We start from the raw sequence: 24,857 nt of genomic DNA, 5'->3' as shown, positions 1-24,857 counted from the left end.
AAAAGCCATTTTTCCTGGAAGGCTGGTGATAGTCAGCTAACTCATCCCACCCCCTCTCTGTCCAGTGTGATAAAGGATGCTTGTGTTTTCACTGGTGATAAAAATTTCTTTGGATCATAAAATGTCAAGTGTTTACCCAAATTAAATGTTTGTACACACAAAACATGCTCCAGTCAGTGGAATGTGCTGTACCCTCTAACTGTAGGTTTCCATTAGGGGTCATAACTACTGTAGGATGCTGCTTTACTCTATGTGTCTTAGGTTGAGCTGTTCCTGTAAGCATAGTCATGTTATAAATTACAAAGCTATTGGATTAACTAGGGGTGGGGGGCTGTTTGTTTTGTTTTGTTTTTCCTGTTGGCAACTTTACTTACCCTTTTTCTGGCCATTAATTTCAGATGGCAGTTATTAACATCTAAATCTCTTAAGCAATGTCAAAATTTTCATTAACAGACAAGAAAAAACAAGCAAATTTGCCATTCTTTGTCTGAAATTTCTTTCAGAACTGTATTCTTTATACAGGCAGAATTCATTTCTTGACCTGTGAAAGATGAAAGGACCATTAGTTGAAAAATGCAAACTGTAAAAAGCTATTCTGGAAGTATAATGTTCCTGCTGTTTAGTCTTTGTCTGTATCAGGGTATTCAGTGCTAAAAGCTCACCATCAGGATTGCTGGAAGGGCTTCTCTGCACTTGCAGTTAAGAGCAGTTAAGCCTACTTCAAATTACTTATTTCTGCATCTTCTTTGAATGCCTTGTTCACTTGAATTGATAATAAATGATCTTCTAGTCTGGCTGCAATTACTGATGTGCCTGGAATTGTTCTACCTCCTCAAGAGCTTTGGTAGGACAGTCTCTATTGCAGAAGAGTGAGGAGAAAAGAAGAATAAAATAGAAGTTCCAAAACTGCTTTTTGTTAAGTAATAGGTATGATGGCTCTAGAAAGAAACTGGTGCCTGGTGCTGCCATGTGCCTGTGCTGCCTGGAAAGCTGCTTTGCCCTGAGCAGTGAGCTCCTGTGTTGGCAACAAGTTATCTTTGCAGCCAAAGTTTTGAAAAATACCTTTTTAAGTGACCTGTAAGGGGCTGTTGAAGACATGACACTTAATAATAGACTATACTGAGGACTGATTTGGGTTTTGCTTGTTATTTGTTTGTTTTTATTATTTTTTAACTGCTTTTGGAAATATTTTCAAAGAAACAAACCATATTTTATTGCTTTTTCAGTATATGTACATTCAAAAATGTTCAATAATTTCCAAAGTTCATTTTTTTGTTCCTCTGTCAGGCAGAGGTGGTTTTTTTGTGTTTTATGCATCAGTGGTAAACATGTGGATATGTTTTTCATGTAGCAGCCTCATGTTATCAAGACTGCTTTTAGGTGGTCACATAAACACAATTCTCACCATTCTATTTTTACTGTACCCATCTCTCTATTGTCTTTCCAGACTATGGCTGGTTTTAAAACAAATAAATGTTAAAATTGAATGCATCTTTGAGTGTCACTCGCAGTATTACAGATTTCTTTCCCTTTTTGTGCAATAATATAGTCCATTTAATGTTATTGATCAGTCTGTATTATGGGCATTTTGATCACTGTTATTGCAGGTGAAGATACCCACTTTAACATAGTTTTGTAGTGCCATGAAATGAGAGTAGGATGTTCCAGGACAGCAATAGAGATAAATTATATTGGGTCATGTTAAAGCCCATGGACATTACTAGAAAGAAATATTTTGACAGCAATTAGTGGTGTTTGTAATTATAATAGTACTACTCTAATACAAGGAGAGGTTTGGGTAGCCTGGCAAAGTGCTGACAGTTGGATGGCTTCCCTCAAAAGCTTGAAAGCGCTGGAGACTGTACTCATGGACTGAGTGTGCACACAATTACAACAATTGATGTAAGGCATTTTTGGTGTGTAAAAATATATTTTGACTAGGTTGGGTCTTTTTTCAGAGCTATTTAAACCTGATTGGAAATAAGTAAAAACATCACTAAAACCCACTAAGGCAGGACTGAGTCTCTGTTATATGTAGGCTTGGAAAAGAGGGGGGAGTACCTGAATAAAACCACAATTTTTTCAGGTTAAACCCTCTAAAATAATACTTAATCTTTGAGAAATTTATTAGTAATGTTTGTGAAGGAGAATTGACTTTGGTTTCTGTGCAGAGGAGGAGTTGCCAACGGAGGACAGGCACTCACCACTGAGCATGAGTTCTGTGACACGGGTAGAAAATGCCCGTTAGGTAGGATGTTGTAGAAAACAGTTTGAAATTTTGATTTCTTTGTTCAGCAAGTATTTAATTAAGAAACAGAAAACTATGCTATTGTTAGGAATATAATCAGTGAAGTACGTAATTGCTTTTTCTTACAGTGTTTTTGTCCCTCCAGTTGGTGTCTTTTGGTGTTGTTGGGACATTCATCTAGATAATGGAATACTATGTGTTTTTGGAAAATAGATCTGAAATGAAACTGAAGAAATCAGAAGAGTGGTTTTGATACCATTGGCTGTAACAGCCATGTCTATATCCAGATTTGTTACCTAACTGCATTTCCATTTGTCTTTTCCCAGTATTTCTTTTGTTTTCATAATGTGTTCACAGTTGTACATAATAGAACAGTTTTATGCTGTGATACAGAAAATACTCAAATATCTGCATGGCCTCAGTCACAGGAATAACTGTTTTGAACATTGTGGCTTATCTGGAAAAAAAAAAGACATAATAAAAAGTTCTAGCAATTTCAATCATCACCTGGCCAGGACGGGTGGGGGAGATAGATCTTGCATATGATGATTTGATCTCAAACGAGGTATGGAAATAGAAGCAAACATACTCTGAGAGCATCACAGTCTTGTTCTATATTGAAGCCTGTAGAATGCTGCTGTACTGTAGGGCTCAGAGGAGGCACAAGGGACTTTTTGCACAGATTGTACAGTATTTTTAAGAGATTTGTGGTGGTTTTAGCTGTTTAATACAAGGCAGTTATGAACATGGTGATTGTAATGATCTCCATTGCACATATGAGAAACTATGTACGTTTCAGTTAATACGTTCAAGTTCTTACCTGTTACTGGTCCCTTGTCATCACATTGTGTGGAATACTTACCAAGGGGTGTATTGCAGATGGGGAAGTTGTACTACAGAGTGGTTTGCCAAAGCTCCAGGGCTTATTTTCCCAGAACTTTACGGTATTCTTCATTTTACAATGAATATTTCCATAATAGTCTTCTTTGTAGTGAGTACTGTTTATACTATATTTGAGTTCTTGACTGTAATTTTGGTGTAGTTGGTTGTGCTTTTTCCTTTCTACACAAAGCTTTACTCTTGACATTATATCCAATGTCTTTTGACTCCTTGAGTTTCTTCTGTATCTACTTCAGAGTACATGCAGTCTGTGTTTAGTGTTTTAATCTTCCTCAGATCCTTATCCGTTAGAAAACTGACCCAGGCCACCTTGCTTGCGTCCTGCTGTTGTCACACAGATGACGTTCCCTGGTGACACCAGGCCACCTTGCCATCACAGGAATCTTAACACAGATCTGTCATGAAGCTGCTGATGGTGATTGCACTGACTGCCAGGCTTAAGCATGTTAGGGCTTGGTGCTTGCTGCTCCTTAAGAGAAGGGAGCCAGCAGCTGAGTTCATGCAGCCTGTGCCCTCCCCCATGGGGCACAGTCCCACTGAGACACAGCCAGGTACTGGAATCAGGGTCTGTCCATTGGGAGCCCAAGGGAAAGTGCTGAACCAGGCCCCTGGTCCATCTGGGGAATCCAGTCAGGAGCAGGAATTCATAGGTATAAAGGAAGGACAGAGGTGAGGTGACAGTGTGGGCCTGAAGACCACACAGGAGACAGGACAGAAAGACATACTTCAGAGAAGATGCAGTGTAGGTTTAGGGGGCTGACCCAGGAGCCAGGTTGCCTACAGCCCATGTCTGAGGTCCATCCAGGCCTGGAGATGGGTAACCCCATGGTGTAGGTTAGGCCAGGGGCCAGAGCCTGAGAAATAGTTTTTTTTTTTTCCAGTGTTTAAAAAATCCCGTTTGTCAAATATTCATTAGAATGATCACACTGTAAAAAAAAACTTAATAGCAATAATAAGGTGATGCTCAAGACTTAAATTTTGATGGTAAGAAAGTGCAGATTAAATGCTCAGAGATGGTTTCCATCTACCCTTTCAAAGGTTAATCAGTGCAGTGAGATTCTCTATTTACATGGAATACGCTAGAATAAACACTGACTATAGCTTATTGTATTCCTGTTGCATTTCCTTTGTTCTCCTTTCCTCTTTTTATAACCAGATGTTCTAAGGATTTCCTTTTAGTGCCTACCAACATCTCCTTTTGACAGACAGGGCAAATTAAAAGATATGGCTAGGCAAAAGAAACTGGAACTGCCCCCTGGGTTTTCATTTACAGTTAGAAGCTATAGACACAATTACTGCTGACAGAAATTCAGAAGCTAGTGGCAGAGTGCATGTGGCAGTAGACTCATGCCAGGCAGTAATTGGGAAGATTATTTTTAATCAGAGCATCTCCTACAGCCCAAACATTAGAAATTTCTTGTAAGGCTGACAGGAAATTAAACTGCGACCAAACAAAAAAGCCTCAAAATAGAAGTAATATGGTTAGAAGTCTAATGATGGCAAACCTCACTGCTTGTTGTATTTGGCTGTTATCTAAAGGGAATGACTTGTAACTTGCAGCAAGAGATATCATTGTTTAATTATGTTTTTAGAACAGAATTAGAATGAAAAATATTAGATTAGATCAATTTATATGTAGGCATTTGATAAAGGTGTGAAGCAGTAGGTGTTAAGTCAGGCTTAGTGACTGTGTAAGTAATTTTTATTATTGCTCCGTGGAAAATTTGGAACTATGTAATTGCATGTCTATTTTAGTAGTTAAGTTCATAGTAGGATGTCTGGGATACTCTTGGAATACCTGGGTATTGTAACTATTCCTGAATCCTGACTGGCTTGGGGCTGTCCTCCTCAGTGGACCTCTGCTCCTTGGGGCCACCTGCCCTGAAGGAGAAGAGGCTGAGGGGATTCTCAGTGCTTGTCTAAGCACCTGAAAACACAGTGTTTCCATTTTTAAGTATATCTTAAAACATCATCTTCCTTGCCAGACTTTTACAAACAAACTTAGCAGGACTTGTAGTTGACTCTCAAGTTTTCCTTTTCTCAGAAGAGAGTCTGAGGCAGCACAGAGTGGTCACTGCTGTGCATCTGAACAAGGGTGTTGCCATTTTTGTATATGCCTGTCAGGTACCAGACTCAAGCAAAGCGTTGCTCATTGTATTTATCTGCGTGACAGGAAAGCAAAACAAGCACCTGCTTCCTGTTTTGCTAAGATGGAAGACAATTTTGGAAATTAAAATTGAGCATTAAAAATGTGTCTTAAGTTTCTCCACAAGGCTGCTTTTAGCTGTGCTCAGTCTTCATGATGCTTCACGTCAATACAAAAGATAAGGTACCGTGTCAAAGTCTGTCATAGCTAGGGTTATCTTGAGGTTTATTAATAGGATTTTATCTGAATGTAGCATTTTTTCCACAAAATTATTAGCTATTTTCAGCTGTATTTCCTTCTGCTGAAACTTGCTTAATATGATTATGTTAATATGTCTGAGAAATGTTGTTTATCACTCAATATCAATCAGATATTGCCTGAGTAGCTGGATAACTAAGTATACTTGATAAGGGCTGCAGTTTCTCCCTAGTGTTCTGTGAGAGCTGACAGTGCAGGTCAGTACCCTGCGATGACTGAGGGAACCCCTCAGGCTGCCTGGGTGCTATGCACAAGGAGCTCTCCTTAATGGGCCTGTGTCACAGAGGATGACCAAATGGGTTCAGGCAAACTAGTATGTGGGCTGGTGGTGGAGAAATTTTGGCAGAACTTGGTCAAATTTGTAAATGTACCACACTTGCTTTTGTCCAACAACACAGTTAGGAAGCCCCTTTGGTGGTGGGAGGGAACCCAGGGCTGGGGGTGGAGTTTCACTTGGTTTTGGCAGGTGGTTTTGACCATGTAGTTGGAGGAAATTCCCTCCTTGCTTCTCATTCGGATCACTAAATATATTAAGGAATGTCTGCAGTCAGTAGAGGATAAAGCTTCAATACTTCCATGTGGAGGAAATGAAGGAGAAGCTGTGTAGTACTGTAGAGTTAGGCAAAATGAATAATTATGTTTGGGTTAAATATATAAGTCCAGTTGATTGTTTTAGAAGGAACTATTTTTACAGTTTCTCATGCCTCTGCTCTGGTTGAATACGGTGGTATTTTGTACATTACATGCAACAGTATTTTTAGTTATTCATGCAGTTGTATAGAGTCTTAGAATTCTGTACATCTCATTACTATGTGTATTCTGAGTTTCCTCAGTCACTGCAGTGTACAAATGCAGGATAAATAAAGAATACTAGTAGTAGCAGTTAGGAGTATAATGTTTCTAAAATGAATGATAGGTAACGTATGACGTTATGGTCAGATACAATTCTTTCAGAAAACGAAAACGAATGTGCGGTAATCTCAATTAGGTAGCATTTTAATTAGTATGAAGTGTGAAAACTGAGAATCTGCACTTGAAAAATCAGTGACTTCAAATTGTGAAACACAAGTACCCTGATGGAGAAAACCTGAGGGACTAAGTTTTCAGTTCTTAATTCAGATTGCTTGGCTGTAAAGAAGATTCACTGTGGCATTACAAGATGGTCCTAAATCAGAAATAATTTTGGAAAATCTAAGTTTATTACTTCTAAATTCCTTCTCAGAGATATTTAAGGAGCTTTCAATGCCTTTAACTTTTGTTGTGCTCAGAGATGTCTTTGGTTTCACAGAAAGAAGCAGAATGTTATGTGCATTTGCAGCTACCTCACGTGAGCTGCTGTTTCTGTAATTTTTTTATATGCGTGTGGTTCATTTGATTTGAAAAATAAAAGGAAATATGTCTTCAGCTCAGAAGTAGATTAATGTGGGGGTTTTTGGAGGTAAGACAGTTGTAATTACTGCTAGGAGCTTCAGTTGTGGAGTTGGATCTTACTTTGATATGTACTCTCCTAGTGATGGTACCAGCTCTAAGGAGAACAAAATGCAAGTGTGTTTTCTGTTGGTGATTGGTTGTCACTTTGTCAGATTCTGAACTTGTTTGGGTTTTTTATCAGCTTGTGTGATAGTTGCAAAATTGCCTGACATGTTTATAGAACGTGTACCTTTCTGGTAATGGTTTTTCTTCTTGTTGGTTATCATCAGCTGCATTAGAGAGAGCCACTACATATTTTTAATATATTGATATTTAATTCTTAAAATGAAATAATATATAAGGAGTAATGTATTTAGTGAAAAATTATTGTATATACTTGTTGTTTGGAATTGTAGTTGAGTTAGATTAGAAGTGTATTAGCTATCTACACAATGTTTTGGTAATACTTAGACCAAGGTGTGTATTTGCTTTGAAGACTCAAAATACGTGCAGTGTTTCTACATTCAAGTCTTTGTATAAGGGAGTATGTACTACCACTTGCACATGGAAATGCAAAATGCATGTAGGGAGGCTGTAAGAAAAAAGCACCATTGAACTTATTGTGACTTCTAAAATTCAGTGAGTAATTCAGCAATATGTTACATGTCACCAGGTGCTCATCAGTAAGAAAAAGGGACATGGACTAGTATGTTACCCTATTCTAATGTCCCCTTTTGTTTATGTATTTTATGATCATTTTTATTTTGCAATTGAAAAATACACAAAAAGTAAATCACAGCTGTGTGTTCCAGTTGAAGCAGAAATCTATACTGGGGAAAATTTTAAACTCTAGCATAGTAATTGCATGTTTATTTTAGTATGTAAGTTCACAAGCCAAATGTAGGGCTTAGGTTTTAAATAAATGGCTTGGAAATTATTACCAGTCACTGAATGATTAATATTTCTTTGTTGGTGTTTGTGACTCAATAAGCAGATTGTGTTGTTCAGCTTTGTACTACAGTCAAAATGCAATTGTGGCCCAATAATGTATGCAACCCTTCTGGTGAAAGCCCAAATGTATTATCAATTCCATCTTCTGTTGCAACATTGAGTCTTAAAGCCTGCCTTCAGCATTCCATGGGTGCAGGGCAAAATATGGTCTCCTTTGAATCTCTCAATTACAGTAAGAATATTTTTTTCTCTTCTTAGGAAACTACACAGAAGCCCCATGCAAGTGGTGCCTATTGTTTCCATGATCAGAGCCTTCTTTCAGTAAGTGCACTGATTTTTCTTGTTGGTTTATTTTATTTTCCTTGGAATTTGACTGAAATTTCTGTTGTGCTGTCATAATGAATAAAGAAGTAATTTGGACCTAACAACTTGCCATGCTGATGCTGGGTTGCAAGACTATTGGACCGTAAGTAAAAGACCTGATACCTTTTAGTCTTCAGTAAACAGTAACTTCCTAGTGACAAGATGAGAAAATAATCTTCCCTGTTTCTCTCTGTAGGTTAAAGTTCTTTTTTCTTGTATTGCCCTTTTACATGTTAGGGTTATGTTAGTATCATATTTATTTTACTTTTGGCTGATTCTGTCAGAAAGAAATAACTTTGCGGATAGATGAGTCACAGACACTTTGACCTTAGAACAGCTATGGAGAATTCATCCTGATTTCCTTTTGTAATGGACCCGTCATGTCAAAATAGGGAATATAATGGCTTAAGTTCCAGAATTTATAGGTCATGTGGAAAAGTATTTGTGCTGATGAATTTTTTACTTCATTCCTTCCTGAGAATAGGCTTTCACATCCACACTGTTGCTCTTTCATACTTAGAATTTATTTTTTCTTGCCAAGTTTTTCATTTGAACACATACTTAGAGACGGTATTGACCAAGCAGTTTTTAATCAGGATGTAACTTTCTGTACTTCTGATAATACTAACATCAGTAGTTGAGTTCTGCTCCAACACACAAAGTTTGGTGTCATTGAAAAAAAGTAGTCGTACAGCCCTTTTTAGAAATAAGAATTTTACAAATTTTACATTTATTCTCTTACACTGAACACAGCTTTCCTCTTAATGTCTTTGAAAAAAGATGTCATTATTTCAAAAAGACTTTGTGGCTACAGGATTAAAAAAAAAAAGCTTGTTCATCTTGAAGACTGATTTAAATCAATTCTCAGCATGCTTGTTGCTTTTAGCTTTTCTTTGTCAGGAACAATATTTTCCATCACAGAGCAACCTTACGGCTCTTAGCAGAATTTGCTGCAATTGACAGCTTTTGTTAGAAAAATTCTGGTAAAACTTGCAACAATGAGATTGGGGTTGCTAACCCATGTGAGACAGTGTTGCCTGAGATAATCACTGGCATGTTTTTAGGAAGCTAAAAATTTAACTACAAGTATAGTGCTTCAGTATCTATAAAAGTAGTTGAAGGAAAAGATATTAATCTTCCTTCAACAAGCTCAAGCAAAGATTTGGGATATATGACAAAAGAGAAAAATAAAATGCTAATTTGGAATTGGGGAAGATGTAATGCTGCCAAATCTCCATGTGCATAATTGATTTTATTATTTTCCCTTGTGATCATAACCTAACCAGCACAATGAATATCAATCAACTTGCAGGGCTAAGAGGTCATTTTTTTTACCAAGCTCAGCCTGAAGTCCAGTATGTTGCCTGGTAACAGTGTATGTAGATGAGTTGGCTCCTGAGTACACCATATGGCTGGGCGTTGTGCCCTATTCACCCGTGACATGGTGTACACATGTAGTACATTACTGATTAGAAAATGGTTTGTCCCATTCCCTTATTTAGAAGAAGCGTTTTAAAATAGCAATACCAGTCCAACTCAGACATGTTGAGACAATGGAATTGTATGTGATAAAACACATTTGTCACAAGTGTCAAAAATCTCATGTAATAATTACAGTATATTTTGTGTTCAGTATGCTTCAGTTTGTAGCTATGGTTGCTTTACTGTGTTTTTGTATTTCATTTTGATAGATAACTATGGCAAGGTAAATATAATTTTAAGAGTTTATATATGGAAAAATCCTGCATTTTAAAATTATATTTTGTAGCCTTTGGCATTTGACCTCTTATCCATTGTGCAGTTAAGTCTATTGTACTCAACCAAAGCTGCAGTGTATTGAGCAAACCAGTAAATAAAGCAATAAAAGACAGTTCCAGAAAACAGCAACTAGAAATAAACATGACAGGCAAAGGAGATGGAATTGTTCTGGATACACAGTGGGAAATCAAGCACAAAGAGTGGCAAGCATTTTGTAGCAGAAACGAACATAAAACCTAGCTGAGCAGAGTGCTCCCTCCTTGCTTGGAGGGAGTTTTCCTTTTCCATTGCAATGAACTGGAAGTCATTAAGGTGCAGAGTATGGTGTTAGGCAGCAGGATGTGCCGTGGTTTCCATGCTCTGGCTCTTGTGTGCCCCTGAAAATCGAAAGACAAGAAGCAGAATGTGTGATGCAATGATCTGCACAAGTTAGAGCGAAGATCTTTAATTTGTTCCCAGTTCAGAAGGCTAGGCAGTTAGCAGTGGTGATGTTACATCTCCCTGTATCCAGCTTATTTGTAGAGATGGATTATTGTGTTTAGCCTTCCCCTACACAACTCCCTTGCCTAAAGCTATAAATGTTTGGCAAACAAGCCATTTCTCTTTGGCATTCCACCTAAGTTCTCCGAAAAAAGTTCCGAAAAAATGTCAAAGCAAGCTGTTGACTTGTCTGTGGTTTGCACTAAGTTTATACAGTTGCTTTTTGAGAGAAAAGTTCTGTCTGCTTGCCTGTTCTATTAATTATTCTTACTCTTCAGACTGTATATAGCTCTTATGTATCTTGATAAACATACTGTAGTTAAGTGATCTCATCGTTTAATGATTAACACATGGCCTTGGCCCCAAAATTTTAAGGTAGTAGAGAGAGGATGAGATAGTGGTGTTGCTGCAATTTAATGTGATGGGGGCATCCTTTGGAAGATCTGCCATGATTACCCTAATGTTAAACCCCAGTGGATGTAAATGCACATATGCAAATACATTGTTGATCCCAGAACAGTCTTATCTTCACTTCTCCTGCAGTCTGTCAGTGACCCAAAACTAGATGCTGTGCTGTAAAGGCCTCTAAAGCCATTGGAAGGCATTTAAAAGCCTTTAATTTTAGAGCTGTGTTTTCCTTTAAATTGTAAACATGTTGAAATAAGTAACAGAAAGAGGGCTGTTATTGCCTTGAAAACATTATTGGGGATTATGGGTCTATTTCCCCCCTTCATTAAACACGTTTTTAAATAAGTTATTTTCCAAAGCAACATAGCATGCCACAGTGGAATCTGAGGGGTTTAGTATGATCTAGGGATTTCTACCTGGGAAGAAGGAATAAAATAATTATGAAGAGAGCTATTATCAAATACTGTAATTGTCTTTAGAAATAAACCAACATTATAACCTTTTTCTAATAAATGTGTAGGGGAAAAAAGATTTTAATGGTGGCATTCTTATTTATTCATCTCTGTATTCTAATGTAGTTTGAATGGTAGTATTAGTCTAGGGAGTTGAATATTTTTTAAATTGCAGCACAGTGAATTACAATAAAAAAGGTTGAAGAATGGTAGTTAGATAACATAAATGAAGCAGTAAGTTCTGCTCCATTACTTCATCTGAGCTGGGATGAGGAACTTAGTTGTTAGTATCTGCTCCACTCTCATATTATTCATTGTTCTGCAAATACCTTCAACAGTTATTGTAGGAATTCATTAAGGACCAGAAGTAGCAAGGCACTTACACACTCCTCATGATTAGCAGGTGAATATTCTCATGAATGTTGTTTGTTGTGGGTTTTTTTGTTTTGCTTTGTTTTTTTTTTTTTTCAAGAAAAGCCTACCTGAGGTAGCTTGGCCTGACCTGTGTTTGCATTTTTTTCTAGTACTGGTGCAAGGTCATTCTGGTTTGGGCGGTTGATTTGTAGTATTACTTTTCAATTAGTAAGGCACAAGGTTAGTTAGTTACGATCTTTAATGCTTTCCAACTTTGGGAATTAAATCTACTAACCTTCTGTAGTTTTGTGGGTTTGGCTTTTTTTTAAGTCCGTATTTTCTAAGGTTCACTTTATTTTGTTTCCTGTAGGGGAAGAAAATGTTTTCTTTTCTTCGATGTCAGTAATTTTGAAGTTTGTATCAGTAAATTCTCAAGTCTTAGACTAAAAGAGCAGCTATGTGGTAACAGGTTTATGTGAATCACTGTTAAACCACTGCTACAATTTGATTACTTAAATTATAAAAGGGCAGAGGTTTATGTTTGTATAAGCTACAAACCAGAATCTCCAGGGTCTACTTTTGATCTTACAGGTTATGCTTGTTTCACTTGTCATGATCTTCCTACATAAGTAAAGGAAGACATGGTCCTAAGTTAGATTGTGCTTAATCACTGCTGCAGATAATTACATACGTATGTATTTGAGCATCTGAAGAATTGAAGATACACTCAAAGCAGATTCAAGAGCATAAGGCTTACTGAAATTGAATAGCACATTTTGAAAACAAGAGGCAGATTTTTAACACAAGTGGTTTTTTTGGAAATAGCGCCCTAGATTATTTTGAGATACAACTCGGGAAGTAAAGTTAGCTTCATAATTCTTAGTTACACACAAATGTACTCATGAAGAAATACCTTACAATTTCTTTTCTCCTGTCTTCTAAGAATGCCATCAGTCTTTCTGATGGATTCTTTAGTGAGCTTTCTAAATCCTCTGTCTTTGTAAGGGGTGTAAAAGCCATAGGGGTTGAATATAGATTAACCTCAGGATGTGAATTTACTGTATGCAGCAGCCTGTTTGCTGACACTACTGAGGTATTTCCTTCATAAACATTATATTGCAGATATTTTCTTATTCATGCATTAATTTTTTGACATACATGGAAACACTTAGCCTAGAATACTTCTACTGGCAACTGTGTGCACTCTGGATATTCTCCAGATGACAGCATTAAGATGTTTCTGATAAAGTTCATTTCCATAGTGTTGAGGCATTTAAGAGATATCAAGTTTCAAAATTCCTCTGAGATTAGTCTGTGTTATTATCTCTTCATTACAGGAGAAACCAGAAAATTGAACAGCCTCACTTGTTGGGCCTGGAGAAGGAGTATAGTAGAGCTAGGATTTTAATTCATGTTTCTCAAATCCCAAACCATTACCTCTGTTACTGGGCTGTCTTTCCTCCTGTTCTCTCTCTAACCCAGTACCTTATGTTGTTAATTATTTTTACTTTTAACAATTACTATTTCATACTCTTTCCTGTCTCATGAAAAATGGAAAACTTCCCTCAAGAAAATCATGCAATTATTAGCCAAGTCCTATCAGCATAGCTCAAAGCTAATTGAAATGTAAAAGTTCTCATGATGATCTGGTTCATGTCAAGGGTGTTAGGATTCTTTAATGAAGATATACACTTGATCCTTTTTCCTTTTTCTTTGAGGATCTTACAGACTTCTGTAACTTTTGCTGATAATGCTAATTATGCAAAGTGAAGGTGCAGTCATTGCAAGCAGTCGGGTAGTTCAGTAACTGATCACTGGGATTTAGGAATTTGGGATTTCTTACCAAGCAGTTAAGCCTCTGTGTCTTTTACAATATTGAAGTACATTTACATCTGCTAATGCATTAATTACAGAGATTTGTCAGTGACCTACCAAATTCATTGCACACTAATCATACAGGGCCAATTTGGGCAGACTGATCAAAGAACAGAGTTCTTCTCTGTGTATAGAGGGAGGACAGCTGCCTGTACCACTCTGTGGCAGATGGTATGCTGACATGTTTTAACTTCACACTAAAGAAACAGTTGGCCAAGTGCTTGTTAGATGAGGCAGGTTTCAGAGTCCAACACTCAAGTTATATTCAGCTCCCATGTACTGTATTCCAGGCTTGGATGTATCTTCTTTAAACTGAGGAAGTCAAGAAGCCTGTTCACCTGTGTGTGGTGGGTTGGCCCTGGCTGGCAGGTTGGCCCCCACCCACCAGCTTGCTCCCTGCCCCCAGTGGGATGGGGGAGCAAATTGAAAGGATAAAAGGAAGGAAAGTCTTATGGCTTGAGGAGGTTTTATTAAGTGAAGCAAAGCTGTGTGCACAAGCAAAGCAAGATAAGGAATTAATTCACTATTTCCCATTGGCAGGCAGGTGTTTTGCCATTTCCAGGAAGGCAGGGCTTTATCACCCATGGCTTGAGAAGACAAATGCCATAACAATGAACATCCCTTCTGTATTCCTCCTTTCCATGAGATATTTGTTGCTGAGAACACCACATAGTCTGGAATACCCCTTGGTCAATTCAAGCCAGCTGTCCTGGCAATGTCCTCTCTCAATGTCTTGCATACCCTCAGCCCACTGGATGGGGAGGAAGAATGAGGAAAAAGAGGAATACTAAAAAAGAACCCTTGATGCTGTGCAAAGAGTGTTCAGCAATGGCCTGGCAGTGGCAATAAGGCTGGTGTTATATCAGCACTGGTTCAGTCACAGATCCAAAACATAGCACCATATGGGCTGCTATGAAGAAAATTAACTCTATCCCAGCCAGGCCTAATACCCTATAAAACCACTTCTGTTCTTCTTCAATGTGAATTTTCTGGTTCCTTCATCTGTGCCTCACAGCAACAAAGTTTTATGAGCACATCTGGAAAAGAGAATAAATGGTGCAATAGAAGCACCAAGAGTGGTGGTGGTTTTGTTTGTTTGAAGGTTTGGGTTTTAGGTTTTTTCTTAACTTGAGAGATATTTTGCACAGCTAAATGACCCAGTTAAAAAAAAGAAAACTATATTGCATCTACACTGAGAAAAGATTGCTCTGAAATCCTTCACAAATTATGTTTTTATCAAGACCTAGTTGTTGTGTGCTATTGATTTTGAGATCTGCACAGTCTACAAGTAATGAAAGTTGCAAAGCCAAAATAATTTAAGTTGGGTTTCTGTCTTTTGTATAAGCCAGGTTAGGATATTGAAGTACAAATCAATTGCTTTGCCGCTCAGATTCCTTGAAACCCAGAAGAAAAATTCAGTATGAGTTACGGTTTCCAAATGTTTGTGTTGTGTGGTTCCTAGTCTTATCCTACAGGCAGTAGGGCTTGTTTGGTCTGACAAGCTGATCTGCAACTTGCTAGAAGTGCAACAGCTAATGGTAAGGAAAAGTGTGTCTACAGGAGGCAGAATAATCACAGGTAACTCTAGAGATAACAGGAAACACGAAAAATTAAATTACACAACAATCACTTGCAAATAGCGACGTTTATCAGTATTAGCCATTGTGTGATAGAAAACAAAAAGGAAATGGTGGTGTCTTTTGGTAATATTTCTGAAGTATCTAGTATTAAGTAGTAGCCACATTTTGATAATGAATAAAAAGAGTAGTTTCATTTTCAGAAAGACTAAAAATGCACCATATTACTGAAATAGTCCTTTATGTCTTGAGAGTGAGGCATTTCATCTGACCTCTGATGTACAGCATTAGAAATGTATTTATGAATTTAAGGTATAGCTCTTTGTTATGTTATTTCTGTTTTCTTTAATGGACAGTAGATGAGCTGTTTAGAACCTTCAACTCACCAGTGCCCTCCTTTCTTCTCGCCTGTGCCCAAACCCCTACAGTGCATATTGCATGTCAACCTGCAGGGCCTGTGTTCCTCTGCACTGCATCATGACTTGAGTTAGAAATCTCTCTGGCTGCACAGAACAGCTTCTTGATGCTGCTCTCTGTTTAAATGTTCATAACATACAAAGACAATTGGACTTGAAGCAAAATGTTTATCAGCCACCTGGCTATTAGAACAGTTATAGTTGCTGTTAAACCCAAGCTCCAGGCTTTGAAGGCAAGGTCCTACCAAGCCAGCTTGCCAGGCCTGAGGCTGTGCAAACTCAGTGCAATGACTGAGGCCTGTTGCTGGAAATGGCTGCACTGTAATGTCTGAGCAACAGGACTATACCCCGTGCATCTCAATTTAGGTGTGTCCTTGGATTTTTAATTATTTGGTTATTGAGGGGGGGTTTGTGTGGGGGGTGTTTAATTTGGTTTTGTTGGTTCATTTTTCAATGCCCAGGTATTCTAGTTCCAATCAGAATTTATTAGATATGCATGTGTTTAGACAGAATATCAGTGCTTGGTTTTGAGGTTAATTTCATGCTGGGGTACAATAGTGTGAGATGGAATTTCACTCAGGTTTTGTACCTAACCTCCCAGGGTGGGGTTTTTTAAAATTATTTTTAGAAAAGAAACAACAAGTTTGTAATAAGCACATTTTAATTATATTGTAAGACAGTTATTTTCCTAGGTTTTCCTGATATAAAGGTCATGTTTTTCAAACAAGTTCATTGTTGTTGCTGGCAGTTCACTTGTCTCCAACAGCAAGCCTGTGTATTTTGTAGTCAGATTCTGCATTCCTGCAACCTGAGTATAATTTCATTTCTTCAATTATATGTCCAAGACTGGCAAAACATTGAAATTTTATATACTCAGACCACTCTTTCAATTAATTGAAAGTGTGTTTGTAATGATCTCAAAACTTAAGTGTTTATACAGCCAAAGATCAAGAAGTGTATCAGTTTAATATCTGAATAGAGATGGACTTGTGTATCTTTTTAATCTCCATCTGATATCAACCCATTCTCTTTTACACTGCCCATAGTATATTGTGAGATGGAGTTGGCTGGCACTGGTGAGAATCATTAATATCATAACATGATCACTTAAAAATATAATTCATATGATATGTTAAATTCCACAATAGTGTGTTCTGTTTTTATTTTTTAACATCAGCATTCCTAAGTTCAACTGAATGCATGAGAAGCCTGTTTTTTCATGAATTTTTGAAATAAATTTGGGGTGTTAATATAATGGGGAAAAGCTAGAGGAGAAAATCCATTCACCATAAGAATTGAGGAACAAAGAGCAGGTATCATCATTATTATATTTGACTGCAGCTTATTAGCCAACTTTGCAATTTTGTGGAAGGGCTTACTAATGATTCCTAAATAAGCAGACTTTGCAATGTTGACATTATCTGTGATGCATTATTGAATCAACAGAAAGAAACCTGCTGTCATTAGCCTAATTATTTAGATATGATGAAACATAATGACTGTTTTAAGTGCAAATAAGCTGCAGTTAGCAAGCAACTAGCCAAATAAGTGAGGTAGGGTTGCAAGGAAATGACTCGCAAGAGTGGGAAGTAGAATTTAAGAAATGCAAACACTTAATAGGAGAAAAACACACATGAGATGCCATTTCTCAGTTACAAGTACTTTTGAGGGCAAACCACTGGTCCCTGGGTAGATAATGGTGATATTGTTTATTGGATTTTTTTTTTTCTTCTTTTAAGTATCCTGCTTTGCCAGAACAGCTGTCTGAAGTGAACTCTCAGCCTTCATATCAGCCTTTGATGTATCAGGTTTGCCAGTAGTTATTGCTGCATCTGTGACTTTTAAAATTATCTACAGATGGGTTGGCTGGAGCTTCCTGGGAGCCAGCTCTCAGCAATTTGGCTGGTACATTGTCTTTTAGTGGAGCAACATGAGGCTAGAAATAACTGCCTCTAAGGTAAAATAACTTGCTGTTTGGGGTGGGGAGGGGGGAAGAGAAGGAAACTAACTACCTGATAGTTAATTTAGTGGCTGGATAACAGCTACTTTGAATGCCAAGTTATCGGATTAACTCTTTGCTTAAAATTTCCTTTTTGCAACCAGCATACTCACATAAATATAGAAGAATAATAACAAGGCAGAAGATAGATTTGAAACCTATTTCTGACAATCTAGTTAAGGATAGATGGTATTGTAACTAAATGTGTTTGTCAGGAGAAAACAAGAGCCACAGGAATCCTCTCATAGTTGTGTGCAGAAAGCTGTCTGCAGCATTTTTTTCCCGAGCTCTAAAAATAAGGAAGATGGAGTTGTTTTGTGTGTTGATCCGGGTTTTTTCATCAAAAAGAATGGCAAACATAGGTTATTGAATATTACAATGTATTTTTTAAATCACAGAATCACAGAGTTTTAGGGGTTGGAAGGGACCTCAAAAGATCATCCAGTCCAACCCCCCTGCCAGAGCAGGGTCACCCAGAGCACATCACACAGGAACGTGTCCAGGCAGGTTTTGAATGTCTCCAGAGAAGGAGACTCCACAACCTCTCTGGGCAGCCTGTTCCAAGGCTCTGTCGGTCTCACAGTAAAGAAGTTTTTTCTAATGATTAAATAGACTGTAACTTATAGCAGTAGGTACTAACCTGAAGTTAAGGAGCACAGGCTGGTGTTTGTTTTTTTATTTTTTGTTGGTTTTTTTGTTTGTTTTGTTTTTACTTTTATTCCTTCTTGTCTGTTTGGGCATTTCTTTTTCTGTTCTTTTGTTTTCTATTATTAAAATAAATACAATTTTAAATATCTTGCTTGTGATAAAGACAGTAAATTCAGACAAATACTATAAATAGGAAATCATTGAGTATGAGAGAGGGAGTTATTGGAGAGAGTCTAGTGAAGGATCACAAAGATGCATAAGGAACTGGACCATTTGTCCTTTGAGAAAAGGCTGAAAGAACTGGGAATGCTTAGCCTGGCGAAGTGAAAGCTCAGGGGTGAAGGTGTGTATAGGAATACCTGAAAGGACTGTGAAAAGAAGACTGAGCCAGGCTCCTTGTAGCAGTTTCCAGTGATAGAATAAGAGATGATGGGCACAAACTGAAATGCAGGAGATTCCCTCTGAAGGTCAGAAAACATGTTTTCTCTGTGAGGGTGACTGAGCACTGACAGCTGATTGCCCGGGGAAGTTCTGGGGTCTGCCACCATGGAACTACTCAAAAGCAATCCTGGGCAAACTGCTCTAGCTGGCCCAGTTTGAGCAGGTGGGGACCAGATGACCTTTAGAGGTCTCTTCTATCCTCAGCCAGTCTGTGATTCTGTGATTTAGCAATGGAAAAGTGACAGTGTTACTAGTTAATGTTCAGTATTTGTGTAACACACTCTTTAAGGTTTGATACCTCTTCTTCCCTAATGAGTAACTTCTTGGGTAGAGAAGCAAGCAGAGAAGAAGAAAGGAGAGAATATTATTTTACAGAGGTTAGTGAATGATTTAAATTACCCAATAGTCATAACCCTTCATTATATCAGCAACTGCCCTTTCCAGTGTCATCTCATAACATTTCAAAGTCTTAAATGTCGTAAAGGGTAGATAATGTCTGTTCCACAATAGTTATGTAATTTAATCTTTTCCTTGTGTGAAGGGTGACCTTTAAATTTAAAGAAGAAAATACCCTAAACCAGACAACAAATGCAAGGCAAATGTCCTAACAGTAAGCATCATTTAGTGCCAGGGAGACATCTCCATTGCTGAAGATCTTAAAAGCAGAAATAAAACTTGAACGTGTCTTGTAGCAATAGGATGAAGTAGTGAAATCTCAAGGTACCTTCTGCCCTTATTTAAACACTTCTCTAAAGACAAGGTTTGGGGTTCTGTTGGAAATTTGCATTGTCAGCTGAATGCATTGAAAAGGTAATAATATTCCCATGCAGAGCTGACTTTGTTCTGAACTGCTTTAAATTAAACATACCCTTACCTAAAAAAAAACCCCAAGCAATCCAAACCCACAACCCAACTGTTGGAGCACTGTAGTCTAGTGTAGCCAAGCTGAGTAGTTCCTTGCTTTTCCTTCTATCTACACTCCCTGCAAATAACACTTATCTGAAAAAGAATTTTCACTCAGCTGCTTCCCTTGCTGTGCTAATCACCTGTATCTGAAAATACATCTTCAGAATTGTTTTATTGTGACAGGTCAGCAGATAAAAGCTGGATACCAGGGGGTAAATGGCACTGACTAATAGGCTTTCTTTCTGTAACCCGAGCAATATTCCTGAAAAAAACTTGGTTCATCACTGGTGTTAGGTTTGAAAATATTACTGGAAAATGAAGTCCTATACTTAGCTGCTGGAGGTGAGATTTTGTGTTATATTCTTTTTTCCTTTCTCTCAGTTAATTTATGTGATAATTACCACCACAGTTGACTGACCAAAATCTTTAATGATAAAACTATAGGAATCCAAGCACCATGGTGAGATTGAGCTATTAGTGTCTTTATGTGTGAGAGACACAGAGTGCTTTGCCTTCTAATTTTTTTTCTTTGTCACTAGCACAGAGGTACGCAATGGAAACGCAAGTATCTCTAAATGCTTTTTGCTCCTTGAGTCTAGGTAACAGATGCTTTTTGTACCACAGTGTGTAGCATTTCTATATTGCCAATTTCACCAGTTTCTCATCTCCATTCTTGCAGTATCACATAATCTATAAGTGGGAGGTCAAAGCCTTGCTGTTCTGGTATAAGAATGTATCAGAACTTCAGGGGGGGTCTGAGGTCTGAAGCACACTGAGATACGGCCACGTGCACAAAAGACAGTTGGCCTGATTTCTGTCTTTTTCACGCTTGATGGCTTATGATCTAACAGTGCTGTACTTTGTATTATCTGTAAAAGGTGATTTCCCAGGTTGAACTTAAAAATTACTGAATTATGGATGCATTTTAAGCATGCATTAATGGCTTGGATGGGAATGTTTATTTTTAACATAACCACTAATAATCTGGGCCTGCTTAGGAAAAGAATATGGTCAATTCTTTTTCTCACTATCTCATGTTGGTTTCAGTGCAAACATGATTATAATAATCTGTGTTATTGAGTTGTTGTTTTTTTGCAAATTCATTGTAATGGAACAGAATGTGTATATTCATTTCCATGACCTAGGGATGTACTGAATCAAAATGTTGTCCTTGCTAGTAGTTGAATGCCTGGACAACAAGAAAAGTATCTTGGAAAGAACTGAACCATTAGTTGATTCAGAACAGTCATACTGGGACCTCAACAAAACCATGATTCATTGTGGAAGCCACACATCTAAAGCTTCCAGAATTTACTAGTGTTTTCTGCTGGACCTTAAATACCCTTCCTGGCAGTAAAATCCTGAAATACATTTGAATATGAAAATAATATCTGTTTTCGCTGTCGGATGGATCAGGCGGCTTATCTGACTGAAAATTAATCCTTTTTTGTAGAGTTAGATTTTGTTTGCATCAACTTGCCCTAATCCATTTTAACTGTGCAGCTGTAGGGCCACCAGCACCAAAGTACCAGAACACCAAACCAGTGGTGAGGAGAGCACTGGAAAAGGCTGCTCTGCTGACTGGGAAACTCTGTCTTTATCCAAGACACAGTGTTTGAATCTCAGCATAGCGTTAGGAAAGTCAGAGAAGAGCCTCTTTCCCCATTCCCAGAGCCTTTTCTGTTTAAAATAAACAGCCACCAACAAAGACAACCTTGAAATCAAGATTTACTTAGCCAGTCAAGGACTGAAACTGGTGGTTAAAGCTGATACTAATTGAAGTTTACTTTAAAAATCAACAATATGTTTAGAGCAGCTAGGCCACGATAGCCAAGGTTTCAAAAGCAGAGTGCTGAAAAGAATTGTGCACAGACAAATGATAAGGCTTTAAGAGACTTCATGGGAACAGTCACTTATCTGGCAGCATTTTTCATTATAGACACCAGAAGCTTTTCTGTGACAACAGGGCATGAAATTTACCTCCACTCTGGCATCCCATCTGTGTTTACTCAGTTGGGTAGGGAGGCAGCCAATTAAATAATACAAAGTGATTTTTAACAAATTTAATATGCCTTGTCTAGTTTGTCTTCTAGGAGCACTCTGATACTCCTAACTCCACCTTTGTTGTGTGTGTATGACTTTTCTGTGAAGCAGTCCTCTGCCAGCGAGAATGGGATGTTAACTTGTGCTACCGGACTAGTGTGTAGAGCTGAGGGACTAGTGAGATACTGTAAACACTTCCCTGGAGAACTGCTTCTCTCTAAACGTTGGTTGTGGGTAATAAAAGTTGGAGTGTATTGTTTTGGGGAAAGAAAAAGAAAAAATTTAACCCCTTGAGTTTCTTTCATTCATTGAGCCACAGGCAGTGGTTGTAAGTGTGCTCAGTTTGTTATTTAGGAATGCTTCAAATGGTGTTTCCACTTCCTAGGTCATTTCTGGTTCTAAAAAACCAATTAAGCCAAAAACCACAAAAAACAACTCCACCATACCCAACATCTACCATACCAACATCCTTGTGAAGGAAACCTCTGCATTTCTCAACCGTAAGAGAAATTGTACAGTTGCAGCATTTTTATTAAACTTTAACAAGTGAAACCTACTTCCAGATGTTCTCCTACCACCAGAGAAACAAGTGAAGTATAATGGGAGAGGAAAGATGTAAATTTGGTACCATAAGAAAACATTGTAGTAAGGAGCTTATTTCTGTTACATTCTTCATGTTCTCACTGGGGTTCGCTACTTTTAATACTTCTTCTGAAACAGCATCAAAGCCTCAAGGAAGAAAGAGAGAGGGAGAGAATAAGCTCAATATTGTTAGAGCTGACGTTTTCTTCAAGCTGTTTTCACACTTCCTCAGGCAATAAGATTAAAAACATAGCAGTCTAACAAAAAGCTTGATAAGATGAATCTAGACAGGCCAAGAAATCTTTATTTCTCTGCAAAGTTATCAGTTCATGTCTCATGTTTACAGATTAAAGTAGAAATCGATCTTTGTATTCGGAGGAAGAATTTTTACAGTTCTGATTGTCAAGCATGACTTTATTTACTTAGTTATTTTTCCTGCTCAATGCATGGTATTTGTTTTGGCTTTTTCTTTCAAACTCATGTAAAATGTCCCTTAATTATTTTCTGAAGTTTGTGGGCTTTTTTCCCCAAGAGAGTGCTCTACAGTAGTATGAAAACTTGTACTACAAGTACTTTCCAGCTATGTAGGCACTACTCTAATTTTATTACTTTATTTTGCAAGACAATATATTTCCTAACTCAGTATTGGATTTACACTTAGTTTTGAAAGGAGTTTAAGGGAGAAGGGATATAGGAGACAGGACTTGGCTGAGTTGATGCTGAAAACACACGAAGGAATTTTTTGTCCCCTTTGTCTTCCTAGACATACGTAAGTTATCCTCTGACAGGAAGGATGGCAGAAAAAAGTGCAGAAATAAGTATGTATTGACATTTGGTACAAAAAACAAGGTGTTTCCTGCACCTGTTTGGAAAGGATTTAACATTCTTATGCCTTACTTCAGAAAAACTGGGTAATTAAGTAGTACTTTCATTGAAGGTCAACTCTGAATTAGTAGTTTATTAAATTATTTGTCATGCTGAATGTTACTCCTGGTCACCAGAAATACTGAATTCAAACACAGAGCAGAGGAATTAAGTCTGGTTCTTGCGCTCACATTGCTGGAAAAATTTGTATCCTGACTTGTTAGGTAACACAGCAGGGAAGAGCCCTTGTGTCCGGCACAGAAAATACTTGTTAGCACAGGGGCTGGTTAGAAGTGCCATGTTCAGAAATGTCCAAGGAACTTGCTGCCTGCTCTTATTTAAAAATACACCTGTAATAGCATAATTGTCCTCCTCAGGCCCTGGAAAATGAGTGTTGAAAAGGATTTCTCATGTATTGCCATACTATTTACACCAGCTACAAAGAGGAACTGTGTTTTTATTATAATTCTTTATCATGGGATAAGTTTGAGGCAGAACAAAGTATGACTTGGGCAACCCAAAACTTAAAGCCGTTGCTGAAACTAAGCCAATTCTAAAGTGTATTATTAGAAATTATCATAAATACTGTAGTACATTCTGATCTGTGAATCACTTCGCATCCGATTTTCTTGCAAGTGAGAGCCAGCAGTGGATTTCTATCAAGTGAGACCTGTGTATACTGCCTCACATTTCCAGTGTGCTGGTCTGCAGCCTTATTCTCCAAGAAGGTGTGGTAACTAGAGCTTATTGTTTCTCCTTGATTCAGTAATATTCATGGGTATAACAAAACTTCAGGTGCAGACACAAAGTACAATCTTCTTCCTATCCATGCTAGGTATGTAGGATCTCCCTTCATGCTCCAGTTCTTTCAGTACCTGAGCGGGGCTTCCATTTTGAAATCAAACCTGATTTCAGAGCAGCCAGCAGTGTGGATGTAACTTGTACTAATACACCAATAGTTGGATCAGAAGCTCCAGCAGTTCCAAGGATATCTGCTTGTGGCTCTGACACAGCATCAGTTCAGAAGTGCAGTCTTTCTGTTCCTCCAGGGCTCATGGTGGCCCTGTAGCTGCCCTTGCAGAGGCAGACATTGGCCCCTGGGACATCCCCACTGGAATTGTGTGTGCCTCGATTAAAACTGATCAAAACAGCTGGGAGACCTCTTCAATATTTATCATACTGTACATAGAATGAAACTCTAGTATCAGTAATTGCTAGGAGATTAAACTTTTTCAAAGACACATTTAGTGAATACTAATGCCCTACTCTCAAAAGGAGAGGACATCAGAAGAACTGGGAAGGGAAGAAAGAACAAAGAAAAACCTTATTTGTTGAGGGTGCCTAGCACAGGGTTTTTGTAAGCCAGATTAGTCTACAGATTCCTCCATGAAAAAGAACCTTGCTACATGATAGTTCTTGTGAAATAATTCAATTCTGGACTGTGACCCATTCTTGAGGGGCCTTGATTCATAATAATGGTTGAACAACTTTATTGTTGTAAGGGAGGCATTTGCATGGAAGAACAGCTTCTCAAGGGTTACTCAAGTTATTGTGTTCTTAACATAATTTTTTAGAGCTGATCTTAACCTTTCTGGTTCTACATATATTTACCTGCTGCCTGGTTGTGTGTATGTATTATTTAGTAGAATATGCAGCACACGTGAATAGCAGCAGCCTGACTGGGGGGCTCAGCTGTGCCCTGCGCTGAGGGGGCTGGAACCGGCGGGAACCGGCAGGGGCTGCGCTGCCCGCTCCTCACAGGCCCCTCAGCCCTGCCA

General features: G+C 38.1%; 1 protein-coding gene across 19 annotated transcripts in view; it reads left to right on the top strand.

The window, feature by feature from the left end:
* The window catches only part of RBFOX1 (RNA binding fox-1 homolog 1), a 1,074,031-nt gene that overhangs the window by 434,845 nt on the left and 614,329 nt on the right, over positions 1 to 24,857 (top strand). For 18 of the 19 annotated variants that reach the window (XM_051631846.1, XM_051631815.1, XM_051631814.1 and 15 more), the window contains one exon: positions 8,172 to 8,234. The exons of the other annotated variant lie outside the window; for it this stretch is intronic. In XM_051631846.1, the coding sequence (XP_051487806.1) occupies positions 8,172 to 8,234 (63 nt within the window). The remainder of the gene's footprint in view (positions 1 to 8,171; positions 8,235 to 24,857) is intronic. 19 annotated transcript variants of the gene reach the window in all.

The sequence above is a fragment of the Apus apus genome, chromosome 14 (genome assembly GCF_020740795.1).
Source record: "Apus apus isolate bApuApu2 chromosome 14, bApuApu2.pri.cur, whole genome shotgun sequence".
In the NCBI taxonomy this organism is placed as follows: domain Eukaryota; kingdom Metazoa; phylum Chordata; class Aves; order Apodiformes; family Apodidae; genus Apus; species Apus apus.
The sequence above is the reverse complement of the archived record's forward strand: the minus strand, read 5'-3'. Positions and strand labels throughout refer to the sequence as shown.